The sequence below is a fragment of the Crinia signifera genome, chromosome 3, assembly GCF_055691185.1.
Source record: "Crinia signifera chromosome 3, ASM5569118v1, whole genome shotgun sequence".
NCBI classification, from domain to species: Eukaryota; Metazoa; Chordata; class Amphibia; order Anura; family Myobatrachidae; genus Crinia; species Crinia signifera.
In genome coordinates this window covers 74,670,868-74,688,699 of record NC_139219.1, presented here as the reverse complement: position 1 = coordinate 74,688,699, position 17,832 = coordinate 74,670,868, and the positions used below count along the sequence as shown (strand labels likewise).

Here is a 17,832-nt window from a genome sequence, read left to right as displayed (position 1 = left end):
TTTTCCTGTATTTTCTTCTTTTTACCCTTAGGCATGTATGCCATTTATAAAAACATTTATTCTAAAGTGTGTGTGTGTTCTGCAATTGTTGGTATTGCGCAGCAGAAGACCACAAAGATTTGATTGGTCATTGCACATCTCACTGGACATCCCCATCTATCTCTATGCTATTATACTGGAGAGCAGTAAAAGAAAGTGCCCTCCCTGGAGTCTTCAGCCAAGATACATTTCCTTTTGTTTTAATGATGCGCAGTTCTCTTATACATCATTATTGTGAGCTGGATAATGTGCAGTTCTCCTATGCAAGATTTTTTTAAAGCCTAGAATGTTTAGACAATGGGCAGTTTAACTATGCATCATTATTTTGATCTGCATAATGGGCAGTTCTTCTGTTCATTCTATTTTGGTGAGGGCCTTCAAAGTGGATAAAGCAGCAGCTATGTCTAATAGCTTTGGGGCGCCATTTTGTTTTTATTTCAGGTGAAAATGATAATTCAAGTGAACTATACAGCACTGGGAAGTAAATGTATTTAAAGTTAGATTAGGTCAAAACCCTTGCAATGCTCATTATATACTGTAATAGATAATTGGCGACCATCAAATGTTTCTGGCCTGCATGTTGTTTACGCAAAACCTCCATTCGCAGTGTCGCATGAAAATTTGCTGGGCATTCGCACGCATGACAGGCGGCGTTACATGGCTCCTTAAACAGCGAAATATCGCTGCTTAGAAAGTCAACCAGAATCAGGCAATAATGCCCTAATTCACTGTAGATCGCAGAAGTGATCCACAGCGCAGTTTCCCGATAGTAGCAAAAATGCAATCACCTCTGCGTGATTGAAAGGCAAAGACGTTTGCTGGGAAGTGGCTGGTGTCTCTGAAAACGGGGGCTCATCACCTCCATTTTCTGGGAGTGGCAAGGCCAAGGACTGCGCAGCAAGGTCAGACATACTTAGGCTGCAGATGCAGTTTTATGCGATTGCAAATAAAGGCAGGCAGGGGCGGTTTGGCTACAAAATCCGTCCTGGGAATTTTTTTATCAAGCAGCCCACAGGGTGGGTGGGGGGTGTAGTCATGGTAAGAAGTGTGGGGGGGGGGGTTATTACGGTAATGAGCCGGGGGGAGTCACGGTAATGAGCCGGCGGGGGAGGAGGGGGGGGCACGATAATAAGCCGGCGGGTGGGGGGTTAAGACGGTAATGAGCAGGCAGGGCGGGAGGTGGGTGTGTACGGCAATGAGCCAGCACGGAGCGGCGGCACTTACCAAGCTAGTGACACCCCGCTTGAGGCCACGCACGTCCACCTCCACCCACGCCGAAGATGCTCAGTCCCGGGTGACGTCACCGGAAATCGACCGTCGTCGTGGGCACTGGGCAGTTGGTAGCTGCGGCCGCGGGCCTCGGACTGCACTACCACAGCGGTTAGTGCCCATGGCCGCAGCTACCAACAGCCCAGTGCCCAGAGCCAATATGGCCGCAACGACGGTCGCTTTCCGGTGACATCACCAATGGAAAGGACGGCAAATCAGTACTGGCCCGGTCTCCCGGTGGGCCAATCCGCCCCTGAAGGCAGGAGATGTAACGCACCTCCACCTGCATCACTAAGGAGCAAACAGGATAAGCTGCAAATCCTACTGAACTAAGGGCCTGATTCAGACCTGCTCGCTAGGCTGCATATATTCGTTAGCTAGCGAGTAGGCAAATGCTGTCCTGCTGAACACACACCCATACTGTTGCCCGAATCCCTGCTATAGGCTGAGAGCAGATGTGTGCCCTTATACATCCGCTCACTTCCCCCCACTCAGGTTAGTCATCACTTACCATCGAATGATTTTTCCTCTGCCAGGAATTCATTTTCATTTCCCGACAACTTTGGGGCAGGTGCTGATGTCATCCACCTGCCTCACGCAGACAAGGGCACGCTGTCTGCCCAGCATTTCTATGGGTGCGCTCACCCCAGTGACGTTCCGCTGCCTGTCACAAAAGGGGTCAGGCCTGAATCGGCCCCTAAGTTGTGTAGCAAACAAAGTCCAATTACCGCACATAGGGCCAGATGCACTAAGCTTCAAAAGTGATAAAATGGAGAGTTATAAACAGCCAGCCAATCAGCTCCTACCTGCCATGTCACAGAATGTTTTAAAAATGTCAGGTAGGAGCCGATTGGCTGGCTGTTTTTCACTCTCCATTTTATCACTTTTGAAGCTTAGTGCATCTGGCCCATAGTGAGTAGATGGACAGTTTCATTATACTGTTCAGTCAAACATTAACCCCACAGTGACATTTTAAAGCATCTACAGAGTTGCCAAATAACCTCAAACTGTTCCAAAACCCCTCCCAAAAATGGTTTTATTTTGAATGGTCATTACCTCTATAAAGTATTTTACTTATAGAGGACCCATGAGTTAATGTAATGTTAGAAAATAAAAGGCACAGAGACAGTTTGTGTTAAAGTTATTCAATTCTTAACACAATACTATTAACGATTTATACCTGCAATGTTGATTACTGAAGATGGCAATGGGTGATCTCTAGAATGAACCTTCCTGTAGACAGGTTTACCTAGCAACAGGATCGATGAAAATGAAAACATGTACTGGATGATCTTGGTGGCATATTAATGAGGTGATGTTAGTGGAGCTGGTATCACACAACCATGCACAAACGTGGGTTATTTTGAACCAAAAGTAAGAGCTACTGTAACAGTTCCTTTAAGTATAGCTAGCAGAATAAATTTATTTGCTGTGATTTTTAAAGCTGCATCGTGTGCCACATCTTATAAAGAGGATACCCCTAGAAACAGAACCCTATTATCACTCTACTGCATACAGTTTCGTAATGGAGGAGATCTTGTTTTTTTTTATAGAATATGGACTGTTTTCATTATAAAATATACTGTACCTGTAACTGCTGGACAAATTCAAATGAAACAGTGGTTGCTGCCAAAAAATTGGGACTATCCTGGGGAAATGTGGACTGTCGGCAGGTATGCAACTAAACTAAAACTCATGTTGAATGTCACTACAAACCTTCAGATCTAACATTGTTTGATGGAAAATGTTTACACCACTGTAATCGTTCTAGACACAGAATTGTCACATGCAATTTTATTGTAACCTATTTGCTATACTGTCTGAAAATATCTACAGGCAATTTTAGGTAAGCAATCATTTGTTATGTAACGAGAACATAATGGTGGCTGTATACACGCCTTGCAGTAAATGCTGATGGCTGTGCGCTACATTATATTAGCATAAAAGAGGGGGATACTTATTCAGTGCCATAGAAGTGGGGTTTGGGTATGAATCCTGACAGTCATAAGACCAACAGCACACTCCAAACGGAGCCCAGTAAGTAATTTACTCTTACGCTTCCCCTTCCCCGGGCTAAGCCTAACCTTCCCACCATTAGCCTAACCATAACTCTCGACTCCAGCAGCCTATCCTTAAGCCCCACCCCCCACAGCCTAACCCTAGCCTCCCCCACCGCACAGCTCAGCCCTCTTCCTGCTGTCTAACCCCAACTCCACTAATCACCTAAAATCAAAATCAGCAGCTGGCTTGTCCTGGGGGGAGTTGTAGTAATCTTAGGGGTGTGGATTGAAAGATCTACAGTGTCTAGGTCAATAGTAAATACGTCAAACCCAAAAGTTCGACATGCACTAGATTGACTTTGACAAAAGGCTGGCAGGCACTAGGTCAACATTCACAAAAAGTTGACACAAGCATAGGTTTGACATAGAAAAAGTCGACACGAAAAGATGTCGACATGATTCACGCTTGTTTACTTCTGAACTTAAACCATTCAATACCTATATACTGAGCTTATTCGCTTATAACAAACGCCTCAAGCCATTCTACACCTATTCTATCTTTAAAGCGAAAGGGATTTAATTAGAAACGGTGGTTCATTCCTTATTTTCACTCCATAAATATATTTGTTAATACACTCCGAGGACCGATTCTCCATTGTTTAATAAAGGTAATTCTGTTTTAGAAACCACCATCTCCAAAAGCTTAAATAACATAAGCTCAAGCCTATTTTCTTTTAATTGTGATTTAATTTACATAAAAGTATCACCGCATTACTGAAAATACAATGGTGGCTGCATGAAGCATTTCAGCTCCGAATTAACCTTTCCATTGTTTTCAATAGAACAATCCAATACGTAGTTAATTTACTCCTGTTTCTTGCAGAGGATTTCACTAATGTTAATGATAATTTGGGGATTTGTGCTCTTGTTTGCATTACCACGCAGTAAATTGTGCTTCTTCTGTAACAATTGCTTTGGATTATTTGCAAGATGAAACAATTTAAATGGAAAACAAGCGTGATCATCAATATAGGGCCTATTATTTTATTTAAACAAAACTAATGCTGAAAGCCGGCCATGAAGTGGTGAGTTTGGCAGTTAAAATGTTGATACTCACAGCAGGGACACTGTAATGTCTAACCCAGAATGCTGGTACAGATGGGGCAGGCTACATCCTGGCTGGCGGATCGCCAGAACGTCCCCGCTGGCGATCCGACAGCAGCCTTGCCATCCATCAGACTGAGACGCGCGCGCATCTCACGCGCACGCGCGTCTCATGCGCACGCGCGTCTCCGTCGGCGTGGAGACGGAAACCCTGTTCGTCTCCGCCTCAGGGAGACGGACAGGGTTAGGGGGGGGTGCGGGCAGGCAGCGTGGACCCCGGGTTACCGCCGACAAGCCGGCGGGGACCCGGGGGAGCTGATGGAAGCACCGTCGGAAGGGGACGCGCGTGCCTCTCGTGCACGTGCGTCCCCTTCTCGCCATCAATATGGCGTCGCCAGCGCCATCCCCTGCCAGGATGGGACTAGCTCCAACTGTATGTTAATGATCATTCTAACAGCGCCATTTTACAACTACAAACATGAACCCTAGACTGTCCTTTGATGGTGACTTTATATATGTAACAAATTTGTGGCATTTGGGAGTTTTGATCAAAGTGAATGATTACTTTTTTTTTTTTAATAATAATACAGCAACTGTGTGACGTGTAGAATTTGCTAAGAGTTAGAAAGTTGAATAAAAATATGGTGGCCATTATGATGGTCAATATCAAGTTTGGCCACAAAAACTTTTTATTTTGACAAATTCATTCATTCAATGCTCATCTTGAGTGACCAGATCCCCTGCAGACTAATTTGTGCAGTCACAATTGGCTCAGTATTACACAAGTCGTACCTACCTGATTTACAACACATAACTAAATTGATTAAAAAGAAGCACCCCCAGTCCTTCCCCAATCTCACCCCACCACTCAGCTTTATTAATATTAATCCAATACTACATTCACTTTCTAATAAGGTGGCCAAAAATGACTCTCCAAAATGAGAACTATAGAGCAGTAGATTGACTTGTGGTCAATATTGTATTTCCTACAGAAAGCTTATTATGTAGTCAAGGGCATAATCTATGTTGTCAGGTTTGCTCTTGGTAATAATATATCTAATCAGTAAACTCATATTTATTTTAATGAAAGGTAAATAATTAATTATCTTATGTAGTATAATGAATTCAAAGCTCAAATGAAATGTGGATAATGGCCCTCATTCAACATGGATCCCATTTGTAAAGCTGCTCGCAGGAAACTTTACAAATGCTAAACACCTCCTTGCTGAATTTTCACTTCACATCACTTCAAACAGAGTTTCTGTCTGGAATCAAACATCGTGACCATCAGCAATTGAGACCATCGGGGATTACCACTCCCGGATATCAGGTGTAACACCCTCGTTTCTGGCACAACACCAGATGGCTCCCATACCTCCGCCCTATCGCCTTTACCTGTCAATCAGGCAGAAGGGATCACAATACTGCATTGTGATCGCAGGACTCATTCTGCACATAGGGCCTTATTTTGGTTCATTCTTTCTGACAAAATCCTTCTTAGATGGACAAAACCATGTGCACTGCAGGGGGGGGGGGGCAGATGTAACATGTGCAGAGTGAATTAGATTTGGGTGAGTAATTTTGTTTCTGTGCAGGGAAAATACTGACTGCTTTATGTTTACACTGCAATATAGATCTCACTTTGAAGTAAAACCCCACCCAAATCTAATTCTCTCTGCACATGTTACATCTGCCCCACCTGCAGTGCACATGGTTTTGCCCATCTAAGAAGGATTTTGTCAGAAAGAATGAACCAAAATAAGGCCCATAATCGGGAACCCATGCTACTGATCATTTGAGCAATCATTAATAGGGGCCAGTATGCTTATCTATTCAAGTATATATTTTTGAATGCAATTTCCTTGTATCATTAGGTTTGTTTGTAAATGTTAAGAATATGACATCCGTACCCCAGGACCTTTTATTTCAGTTTAGGTCATGTAAATGGATATGTTTGTAATGAAATGTTTAGAGAAGGATGTAGCCGTGTCACTTACCAGTGCTATTAAACTGGTGAGCTTTTATGTAGTGTATTAATAGCACTAATATGAACTAGTTACCATACAAAGTTCCTGTGAACCTCTAAAATGGAAAGTTTGGGGGAAAAATGTGGATTAATTATTACACTGCTTATAACAAGTGATGTGCATATAACGGTGACTGTACAAATGTGTTCTGCTTTATATCACAGGAGCCAGGGCCATACTTAGTGCTGGTAAATTGAAGTCAACCTACAAATAACGCTGTCAACAGCTTAAACTTTTGTCACTGGAAAGTGTCTATTTAAGCAATTATTTCCTGTGGAGGGTGTGGGAACAAATGCGTCTATAATATGAAATACATAAGTAAAATAGTGTGCATGTATGTACGTCTGGGGTTATAGTTCTAATTGTTTAAGGTGGCTACAGTATTTATCATTGGGGCCCTAAATAGAATTCCTTAGCACTACTCATGTACAAAACAACAAGTACATTTCTAGGTACTGTATTGTTTGCAGCGCCAAGGGGATGGGCAATTACCGGCCCTCCAGTTGTTGATGAACTACAAATCCCAGCATGTATTGCCTTATTTTTGCTATTTGGCCATGCCAAAACTGATGCAAGGCATGCTGGGATGTGTAGTTCATCAACAGCTGGAGGGCCGCTTATTGCCCAGCCCTGGCCTAGAGGTTGGGATGCTGTAATAGTAGGGGAGTGGCTTTCCATTGGAAACTCTGTGCTATTCAGTATAAACTGGTAGTCCAAGGAGAGAAAACACCTCCCCCTCTGACGACCAATTCAGCAAATATGATTAGTAAAAATTGCTTCAAATCCACAGGGAAGATTCTGGTGGCAGACATGCTGTGCAATTGTGTGCCAATGGCCACTAAAACAGAATAATGGGATTGCAATGACCTATGCCTATGGCAATGTGATATCATAGCTCATGCCAGACTCATACCATAGCTCATACACATCCTCCTGCCAGAATAGTACAGCCTCTGCATCAATGAGGCTGCACTGACTGATCCTAGTGTCAGTACTGATAGTGGCTGTGGGAGGGACTGAGCTCTCCTTCTCCAGTACTAGCGATAGGTCGGAAAAGTCTACTGTGGAGGGGTTGGGGCAAATAATGTCTTTGATGTTGGTGATATCTTTGGAAAGATGACTCCATAACCCAGCTAGTAAAGACACACACAAGTTAATAGTGTGCCAGAGTCTTTGCTGTCTTTTGTACATGTTGCATATTTCTGAATATATCACTAAAACCTGTTGCTGCCTGGAACAGATATGAGAGATGCTGTGGGAGGAGGTCAGCTCTTAAAACACCTATTGCTCAAACAATATTTCTTTCCAAAGATTTACTCTTTAAGAATATTTCAAAATTACTGATGGAACAATCACAGCACTTGTTCAGAGAGCGAACACAAGGTCATCACACAGGTGGTATAAAGAGACATGTCTTCTCCTTGAGGCTGGCTCATTGTACAAACTTGCTACATTTTCTCCTTGGCAACTGTGTAATTGAAGGATAAGATTTGCAGTGTAATTTTGTATTATGCTCTCTTTTGTTAGTGCCTTTTTATTAAATAATGTACTGATTATAAATTGTACCTACTGTATCTGCATCAGTTTCTTAAACTCTTATTTAATTCCAAGCTTATTTGTATGCATTTTACATTGAATGTACATAGTTGTGGCAGTATCACCAGGGCCACCGCGCGGGGAGGGGGGGGGGGGAAGTGGAGTGGCCAAGTGGCCAACCAGCGGTAAGGGGTGTGGCAACGCCCTTGTAAAAAAAAAAAAGATTTGCATGGGGTGCGGGCTGGGTGCAGGAGGACAGGCTCTGCCTCTCTCCCCCACCACATGGCACTGAGCAGCGTGTGCTGAGTGTGGGAGAGAGGCTGTGCTGCTGCGGCAGCCTGTCCTCTCTACTCCCACTGCCTAGTCTCTGCAGCAAGGGAAGGGGCTGCGAGACCCGGGCCCCTCTATCAGACCCGGCATTGGCATGGTAACAGCCTTCTAGGTACACCCTTTTCATGCACATACAGAAGTGGCCACATATGGAGCGAATTTACCGTTCTCACATTCTGGGGCATGACGGAATGCAGTGGTAGAGGCTCATCCATTATAAAGTACTTGCAAAGAGCAGGGTCCCTTTATAATAGAGGGGACATGGGTGTGTCATGACCACTGACTGATCAGCAGGAGATCTAATTTTGGTGTAGTTTCCATAGAAACAAACCAAGCAGCCAAGTTCATTCATGATCTTTCTTCGCCAAGTTACTGACCCTCAAACAGCGAGGCCTGCCAGGCATTTCCCCTGTACACCTGTGGGCTGGTCTGACCCTGTATGCAAGGTATGTCACAAGAGCAGTATGATAATGGTGGGATGTGTCCACCTCCCAATCAGGCCATCAATGTCAAAAGACAGTAATCAGATTTACAGATATTTCTACCCAATATTTTTTATGCAAGCAAAATACTGCATGCAGCATTAGGAAGTAGGCTGATAGAATATTGAAAACAGCTGTAGCTTAATTGTATGTATTAAATACATATGAATGTTTTACTCATAAAAATGTAAGCTACAGTTTGTCTTTGGAGAAAAGTAGCTGAAACCCTGCCAGTGTGACACTGCCCCTACAGTGAGAGAAACCATGCAAGAGTTATACAGCACACCTGTCAGCAGTATAATAATCAAACACGTGCGACACAAACACACTTCAGTGACTTAGCGTTGAATTACAGTGTGAGTGTTTAGGGAATACTGTACTTTTTAATGCTCAACTCTTACCATACAGCATTTTTCCTTTAAACGAGATAAAGATATGAAATCAATACAAAGATTACACAAACCCACCAAAATAAAGCTACACAAAAAAATAATCACATTGATTCAAGCCCCCATTAAAAAAATAATAATAATAATATAAATAGATATACAGATAAAAAGCACATACCTGTAATGGTGAAGTCTCCTGTGGACATCAGACAACACAAAAAAAAAAACAAGACAGAATAAAGTTAGTGAAAGTATGTCACATTTAACATTCTCAAAGCACTTATAGCAGTTCATTTGTACTCTTATAATAGTCTCACTCTAAAGAGCAGAATTATTCAGATTACTGTCACTAATCCTGCATTTACCCTAGTCAAACTCAGCCAGGTATGTAGAGACTTACAGTATGATCTTAGCAGTGCTTTGATCATTTGTAATGTAAGTATGAATTTTAAACAGATAAGTTATAACCTAGTAAGTAGTAAAGTGATGTAAATTGCATGAAATGATGTACACAACAACAACAACTCCGGCATTCAGTTTTCTGTCTTTCTTGGACAAGACCACAGGTTCTCAAAGTCGGTCCTCAGGACCCCACACGGTGCATGTTTTGCAGGTCTCCTCACAGAATCAAGTGATATAATTAACTCCACCTGTGAATCTTTTAAAATATGTCAGTCACTAATGAGTAGGGTGACCAACTTATCCCTTTAATCCGGGACACATATTAATTACACAGGTTCTGTGGCAGTGTAAAACCAGGTGAAATGGAGTCTTGAGGTGTGGCAGTTTACAACCAGGTGAAAGCCAGCCACAGAACCTGTGTCCCGGATTAAAGGGATGAGTTGGTCACCCTAGTAATGATGAGTGCAGCTGTCGGGTGACCTGGAAAACGTGAACTGTGTGGGGTCCTGAGGACTGAGTTTGAGAACCACTGGACTGGATCAAACATAATATCTGATTGTGGCCGTTTGGTGCAGAGTTTTAGAAGACTTACATCATGTTACTTGATAAAGCTTTCTATATTTGAATAACATGATCACTTGAAAAAGTCCACCCTGTTGTTAAACAAAAGCCTGTTGGCTACACACAGTTAGGGTATGTAGAAATCTCATGCAAACCCGGCCTATCAGTTCACTAGGATCACATCTGAATTTGTCAAGATACTGTAGTTTGGGCTGAAGCATTTGGAGTTGTGTCCTTGTCAAATGGGTGTGTGTTTTGGAAGAAATGAGCCCTTATAACAGCAAAACAGCTCTATACATTCAGCTTTTGGTCCCAATTTTGTGTACTGCCATGCCTTGATAATGTCTCATATCAGTTATAAGGAGCTTCCTAGTAAATTAATAGGTTTGTATGCCAAATAATAATGTTACAATGCCATCATACAGGCTCAAGGCGCATTGCACTATGCCTATTCTTTGACAAAAACGTTGTATAGTTGCTTTACTCATAACAAATATTAAGGGGGGAAATGATAAAGGGCCTGATTCAGATCTTCTCGCTGGGCTCCGAACACTCACAGCCCAACGAGAAGATCTGAATCAGGCCCTTTATCATTTGACTCCAATATTTGCTATGAGTAAAGCAACTATACTATGTTTTTGTCAAAGAATAGGCATAGTGCTGCCACCCTGCTGAACCCACATCAATCAATGGTCACCGACTCTCATGTCACTTAGATTTGCGCGCACCCTTGGGAGGAAGTGGGCGGGCAGCTGACATCCGGTGGTCAGCTGCTCACCCTGGCACCGACGTCACGGACCAGTAAACAGTCTGTTTGGCTCGGCCTATGCACATGCACAGAAATGGCCAGAATAAAGACCATTGTATATAACATCTGTTGCGTTTTAATTAGCCCATCTGTTCTGTGTCACATTTACTGTACATATCTCTGTCATCTTATTTTGTATCACGGATCATACTTTCTCTGTATTTAATTGTATCTTTCACCAGAAAAAGCCCTTCCCATAAGTCTTTCAAAAAATGTTCTACTATTAAAAAATTAATCCCTTTCATGGTCTGTTTTTAATACAGTATTACAGTTGATTTATCTGGGAAATACCAAGGCTGTATCGCCAGCCCCTGCAAAGACTAAGATTGCTCTAACTGTATATAGCTTCTGTAAGCTCCCTTGCCAAAATTCATTCATGCAGCTCATAGGGATACATACATTGCAAAATGTTGTCATTAACTAGATATCCCTTTGTTCCACAGAAATGACTCTTGTTATGCTTTTTATATGAGAACCGGACAAATGGCAGTGTTTGATATTGTAGTTTTATGATGTCTATCTTATTTGAAAAGTGCATTACAGGCTGTGTTACAGTTTAGAAAGCCAGAAATCCAGAAATAAATTCTGCTCTAAGGAATAAATGAACCATTTGAGCCACTTACAGTACCAACTAATTACAACATTCATTAAATTCACTTGAGAGATGTTTGCTATTCATACCCCTTTCACACCTGTGACACATCAATTACCTGACATTTTGAGTGCCGGGTCGTTTTTCCGGGTACATTATGACCCCCCCTCACCCAGAGCAGCAAATTACCAAGTTAAAACATTTCAACCTGGTTATTTGCTGCATTACTTTGGTGTGAAAAGATGAACCCGGGACTTAAATCCCGGGTCTCCGATCCTGGTAAAGAGCAGGGATTCAGCAAATTACCAAATTGAAAAATTGTAACTCTGTAATTTGCTGCTCAAGTGTGAGAGGGGTATTGGTCACTCTGTTCATAAAGGGCTTCTCCCCCATGAGGGCATGCACCAAATGTCCCTAGAAGAAAAATGGTTCGGGACGCCAATTCTCTTTCTAGCGCATAGCACCAAAAAAGTTTAATTACGGCTCTTGTAGTTATACCCCTAACTTTCTAAAATACCCTGGGCATGTTCCAAAACACCCAAACAAAATTAAAGTTTCATGACAGTTACCTCTTAAGAAACCACTGTTTACCACAAAGTCCCATTGGACAGTTAGGGGGAAATTTACTAAGATGGGAGTTCTATTTCAGATGGGATGTTGCTATGGGCAACCAATCAGATACTATCTTATTTCTTGTAGAAGGTGCTACATAAATAAGCAGTAGATTCTGATTGGTTGCCCATAGCAACATCCCATCTGAAATAGAACACTCATCTTAGTAAATTTCCCCCTTAAAGGTTTAAAATTAAGAAATATATATGTGTTTCAAGAAAAAATACTAATTTCAAAATCTAGGGCTGTTAGTGGTCTACGAAAACGATGTTGGCTTAGCACTTCGGTTTGGGTTTGAAAACAATTTTGGATTATTGCATCTAGTCCAAGAGACTGATCATTTGACTTAAATGGATATGTGGTGCATAACTTCCTAAGATACAATTCAGGAAAACAATTTTTTTCAATTTATACTAAAATAGTTAAATATTTTGAGTTTTTTATATTTGCGTTATGTAATCTTCTCAAAGATTCTACTAAAGGGGTATACAAACGGGACGATTTCAGCCCATTTTCTAAACAATCTGATTAGATCACTTAGAAAAGGAGCACAGAATGCTCCGTTTGTATGCCCTGCAGCGATGCCAATACGTGGTTCCGCGCATTGGTTTCTGAAAAAGCCAGTGCTCAGCACGAACACTAAGCACAAAGTATTGCAGTGTGCTGAGTGGGTTTCCCGCTATGTGCCAAGCATTTGTACTGCAGCATGTCGCTCAGCACAAAATGCTGTGTCGCTCCTTGTGTATGGGGCTTAAGATATGTCAGTACATAGTTTGCATAATTTTGCAACAGTTTAAAATGCATTTTTGTTTTTATGTAAAATTTTTCAACCACCACATCTAAATAAAACATAGCATTATATATTTAAACAATATAAAAGGCAAATAAGGTGAAAGCATAATTTTAGGGAAAACAGGAAAGCCGGGAAGGTGGAAAACAAAGGAAATGGAATGCTTACCAAGCTCATTCAACAACAGGGCTGCAAAGAGAACACATAGAAGACAGACAAAAGGATAAGAAACACAAATGAATAGTGATAATGGAAAAGATGCCCATGGAAAGAAAAACTACATCCAGCTGGGGAAAACTAAACCAATTAAATGTGCATTAAGAAGAAGCCATTTTGTAGACAGGGCCAAGATTCATAAAAACACATACAGTATATCAATTCCCTAACAAGTGACATCACTGAGGCAATTAAATACTGTAGGACACATTTTCGTGCACAATGGTCCAGTCCCCAAAATGGCTTCGTCACATGTGTGTAGGTGATCAGTGTTTTTTAATGTTTAGAGGAATACTGATATTATTGTACAATTATAAAATATAAACTTTGATTTACATCTCTTAATAATGAATACAATAATGTGACGTGTTCCTGTTATACTTAATAAAGTACATACATTTGTACAGTCTGCATGGCTATATGTTCCTTTTAAAGTGCTTTTTATTACTAGTATTCAGCCAGTATGTTATGGTATGTGTTGCTTGAGTTTATTGTTAGCACTTTTATCTATGACTATGTTATTTATAGCTATATGGTCTGCAGTTAATTTTTTACATTTCATCTAAAATATATATGTTGTCTATTCTTTTGAACAAATTATTCATTTGAACTATGGACATGGTGAGTCCTCATTTAAAAATTAACAAAGAATGTAATTTTAGAAGTAAATTAATACAGAGTTAATTATATTTTTAGAAGTATCTACAAAAGCAACATGTAGATTCAAACCGAGGAACGGAATATATTCCTGGACGTAAAATCAGACCTGCTCCAGTCAGACACTTTCTGTTCCCTTTATATAACAATTAGATGTCGGTGTTTCTATATATTTTGTACTGTGATTTAAACACACACTGACAACTTATAATTGCTAATTAGCCAACATTTGGTCAAGCACAACTGAAGTCCCTGTTTAATGGTTTGCCCTCTATAACTATTACAATGCCTTTATTTAATTAAATTTCTTGCTCAATGTTTCAAATGTTTTAAATTATTGTTCTCATTTGCAAATCTTAAGGTTCTCTTACAATCTATATTTTATAATGAAAATAATATTTTTTAGATTGTTCTATTCAGATAGTATTAAAGTCTGCGGGGCTGCCATTTCATAAATATATAAACTTCTTGTATAAAATGTTAATGAAAGGTTGCCAGATTCATTGCACTGCACATGAAAATATATATACAATAACACCACAAGGCTCTCATATAGTAATACCTTAGCCTTGTTCCATATGGTAATGTAAATCTCATTAAATTATTTTAGCGTTATAACACAAATGAGCAACCTGGTGTGTTTTATCACCTAGCCAAGATTCTCTTGCCAATATATTTGTGTAATGATTGCGATAATTATAAAACATGTTCCCTAATTAAGAAGCTGTTGCATCCTGACCAAAGATTATAAAATTATGTTTCACTGAGTATAAGATAATGGGCTAATGCTTTTTTTTGGTGGGTAAAAGAGGAAATTTCTCTCAATGATTATATTTTATGTCAGAGACAGTTTGACATCTATATATTAGACTTAATTAAGAAAACTAATGGCTCGGCCAAAAGAAGCTAATGTCCTAGGCACATAATTATACACCTGATAAAACCAAAGTCAGGTCAATTTCAGGAAGGATTCTCAGGGCCATCAGACTACATTTATAACTAGCAATTTTTTTTTATTTTAGATCGGGATGTAGAAGTCTGATCTGTGTGATTTAAACGTGTTGTACTTCAGGATAGTTTGTTTCATGTATTGCTGAGCAGTTCAGGATCATTGCTAAATGTCATCATCATCATCATGAATTTTGACGTTCTGTTGAATGTGTTTATCTAGCATGTAATGCAGTGTTTAACACTAGTAAAATTAAAAATGGAACATGCACATAATTGTGTTACAATGTCAAACCTACATGCATAACATTTTGATTATAAGGAATGGAATTAGTAAGTCTCACTTTAATTAGTTGCTTATTTTTATGTGTAAAACAGAAATTAATAAAGCGCATGCATGTCCTTATTAGTGAAATCCAAGTTTTGGTATACTTCATTGAGATAACATTGTAACCAGTATATGTTTGATTGCTAGGCAGAACTGTTTTCTCAACTGTTATTTTGTTAGCACTGGAAGTTCCTGATTATGGGTAGAGCCTTTCCTGAGTCTTCATTGTCATCCAGCTCATTTCATAATTAACGGGTGGTACATGGGGCATGCAGCTTGGGAGAAATGCGCTTCTTACTAAAATAATCTTTAAATAGTGCATATTGAGCTAGGCTCTATATTATTGGGAAAGCATTAGGATTACTTTTACTTAAGCTATCCTTCATTCACCACATTTTGCATGGCTCATCTTAGTTCTAAAGTATTAGTGGATAATCCTATGATGACCCTTAGGACAACGGTAAATCCCAAATCACCAAAATTGGCAAATTCATTAGTGGGTTACTAAAAAAGCAATGTATTGCTTCGGTTTGCTATATAAAGATTATGAAGGAGAGGCTTTAATGTCAAGCAGACAAGGGGGTAGGTACAGTAGATGGATTACCACTGCAACTTGACTACTTAATGTGGGCCTTTTATAGAATAAAATACTGTAGCATCTGTGCAATTACATACTTAAACTGTAAATGGCACTTATTTAGATGCAAGAAACATGGAAGGGCCTGACAAAGCAAACTGCTTTCTTGCTTTCATTTAACCCTGAGGGTCCATTAATAGCCTAGCATAGCAAGAAGTATGTTAAGTCAGGTTTGTTTAGCGACATAAATAAGAGTATCAACAAAGAGCTGGCTAGGCTTTACAGGAAGCATTGCACAGAGTTCAGATGCTAAGCAAGAGGAGAGAGAGCAAGTTGTGAGAGTAAGGAATTACAAACAGGAGAGGAGATTTTATGTTTGTTTGAGCTACTCGGTTTGTCTTATTATACTCTCACACCTTTCAGTCCTCCTCGTATCCAGATTGGTTCTTCAAGCACAAGGTAGAAATAGGACTCTTTGTCATACTCTTCTCTGTCAAGTATTTTAAGGGAAATGTACTTCCTGTGGGGACACAAGACAAAGGGAAATGGATGTTTGCAGTCTCACACACATGCTTTTATGTTCATCTAAGCCTGATGGTTATTATGAGGTTATGACTGAGGAACATGCACACATCCGTTCACGTATCTCGTGGGGCAAACTAATGCACTAGTAATTGTGATCTGTGCAACTAATTTGGTGATCTGTGTTGTATCTGAACAAAGATCCAACTGAAAACTAATTACTGTACATGAATTAATCAACTAAATAGAAATCAGGATTGTTGAAGCTCCGTTGTCTTGGGCCCCTCGCATATACGTAAACGGATGTGAGCATCTGAGACAATGATTGAGTAAGCCATCCAAGTGTGCTTAGTCAGACGCATTATTGGTTAGGGCTCAGCCTCTGAGCAGATCCCCCACCTTTCTTCTCACTCATCTCCACCAGACGTGGTTCCCCAATCTCAAGGAAGAAAGTCTTGTTTTTCTCATATTCCTCATCATCAATTACTTTCACTGATATGATTTTGCTGCAAGAAGAGAAGGAAAGATTGAAGAGAGGAAGCACAGTACAAAAGGAAGGAAGGCACAAATGTACAGTAAGCAGTACTAGAGATACAGTAGCTAGAAATAGAGAAAAGGTAAGATCTAGCAAAAAGATACAAGACAGCCAGCTTTGACCAAAATCTTTCCATTTCAGTAACATACTGTATTAGAGAACCAACGGAACATTATTATTTTTGGAAAATACCTGGAAAAAAACTGTACTACATTGGCATATTATACAAAAACAATACAGAAAATTATAATCAATAATCATGACATATTGAATCAGAGATTCTTAACCAACAAGTTGGGACAGAAAATGCCATTCTGGTCAGCATGAGCCAACGGGATCCTTATTTTGGAGACCGACGGTGTACTTGCAACTATTGATCCATTAATGAACTAATATTGTACAAGTACAAACTTTTCTTTTAAAATAATGTATTAACAATATAATTTATTTTTATCAGCATAAGCTGATCCATGGATTGCATAATCTAAGTCCCAGACACGAAAGGTTAAGAAACCCCATATTAGATCATTTAATAGTGTGAATAAATAAAACTGCCATAGTAAACCATAAACAAGGCAGTTCGGCAAGATGAGACCAGCATGAAGGAACAGTGCTTTGTGGAACTGCAGGGAGAATTCATAACGGATACAATGTAACTAACTGACAGAATAACCCTACTATCAGATGCTATAACTATACACTGTAGTGAAGAATGTAATTCCAAAGACCAATTACTTTTGTGCTTGTACCAAGTTTATAAAGAATAAAGTACAAAAGTCGATGCCAAAGGAACTATATGATACACTGTACAAGGAGAAATAATATTCCAGTCAGGCTGCCTTTAGAAAATGTTTCAAATTATATACAGTCAAGACTCTTGAGTGACACAACTTTACCTGATCATAGGGTGGGGGGGAAAAAACATTTTATTTAGGAAGTATGAAAGACTAAATGCACTTTAATTGTAGTCTAAGGATGCTGAAAGCATCTTACATTTCCACCAGATGTATTAGATGAGAACGGATTTTAGGCAAAGCTCCAGTATAAAAAGATTTGCCATTTGAAAGTTTTTTTATTTTTATTCTTGTGATCACAAGAAAAGTTGAAC

The 17,832-nt window shown here is 40.0% G+C and overlaps 1 protein-coding gene across 6 annotated transcripts in view; it reads right to left on the bottom strand.

Moving 5' to 3' along the window:
• Window positions 1-17,832, bottom strand: part of SLC8A1 (solute carrier family 8 member A1) — a 503,134-nt gene that overhangs the window by 90,996 nt on the left and 394,306 nt on the right. For 3 of the 6 annotated variants that reach the window (XM_083176013.1, XM_083176011.1, XM_083176012.1), the window contains 4 exons: window positions 16,589-16,695; window positions 9,355-9,372; window positions 9,189-9,203; window positions 2,489-2,557 (listed from right to left, as the gene is read on the bottom strand). In XM_083176013.1, coding sequence (XP_083032139.1) covers window positions 2,489-2,557; window positions 9,189-9,203; window positions 9,355-9,372; window positions 16,589-16,695 — 209 coding nt within the window. Of the gene's footprint in view, window positions 1-2,488; window positions 2,558-9,188; window positions 9,204-9,354; window positions 9,373-16,083; window positions 16,188-16,588; window positions 16,696-17,832 lie in introns of all 6 variants that reach the window. The other 3 variants (XM_083176014.1, XM_083176016.1, XM_083176015.1) reach the window with 3 other exon arrangements.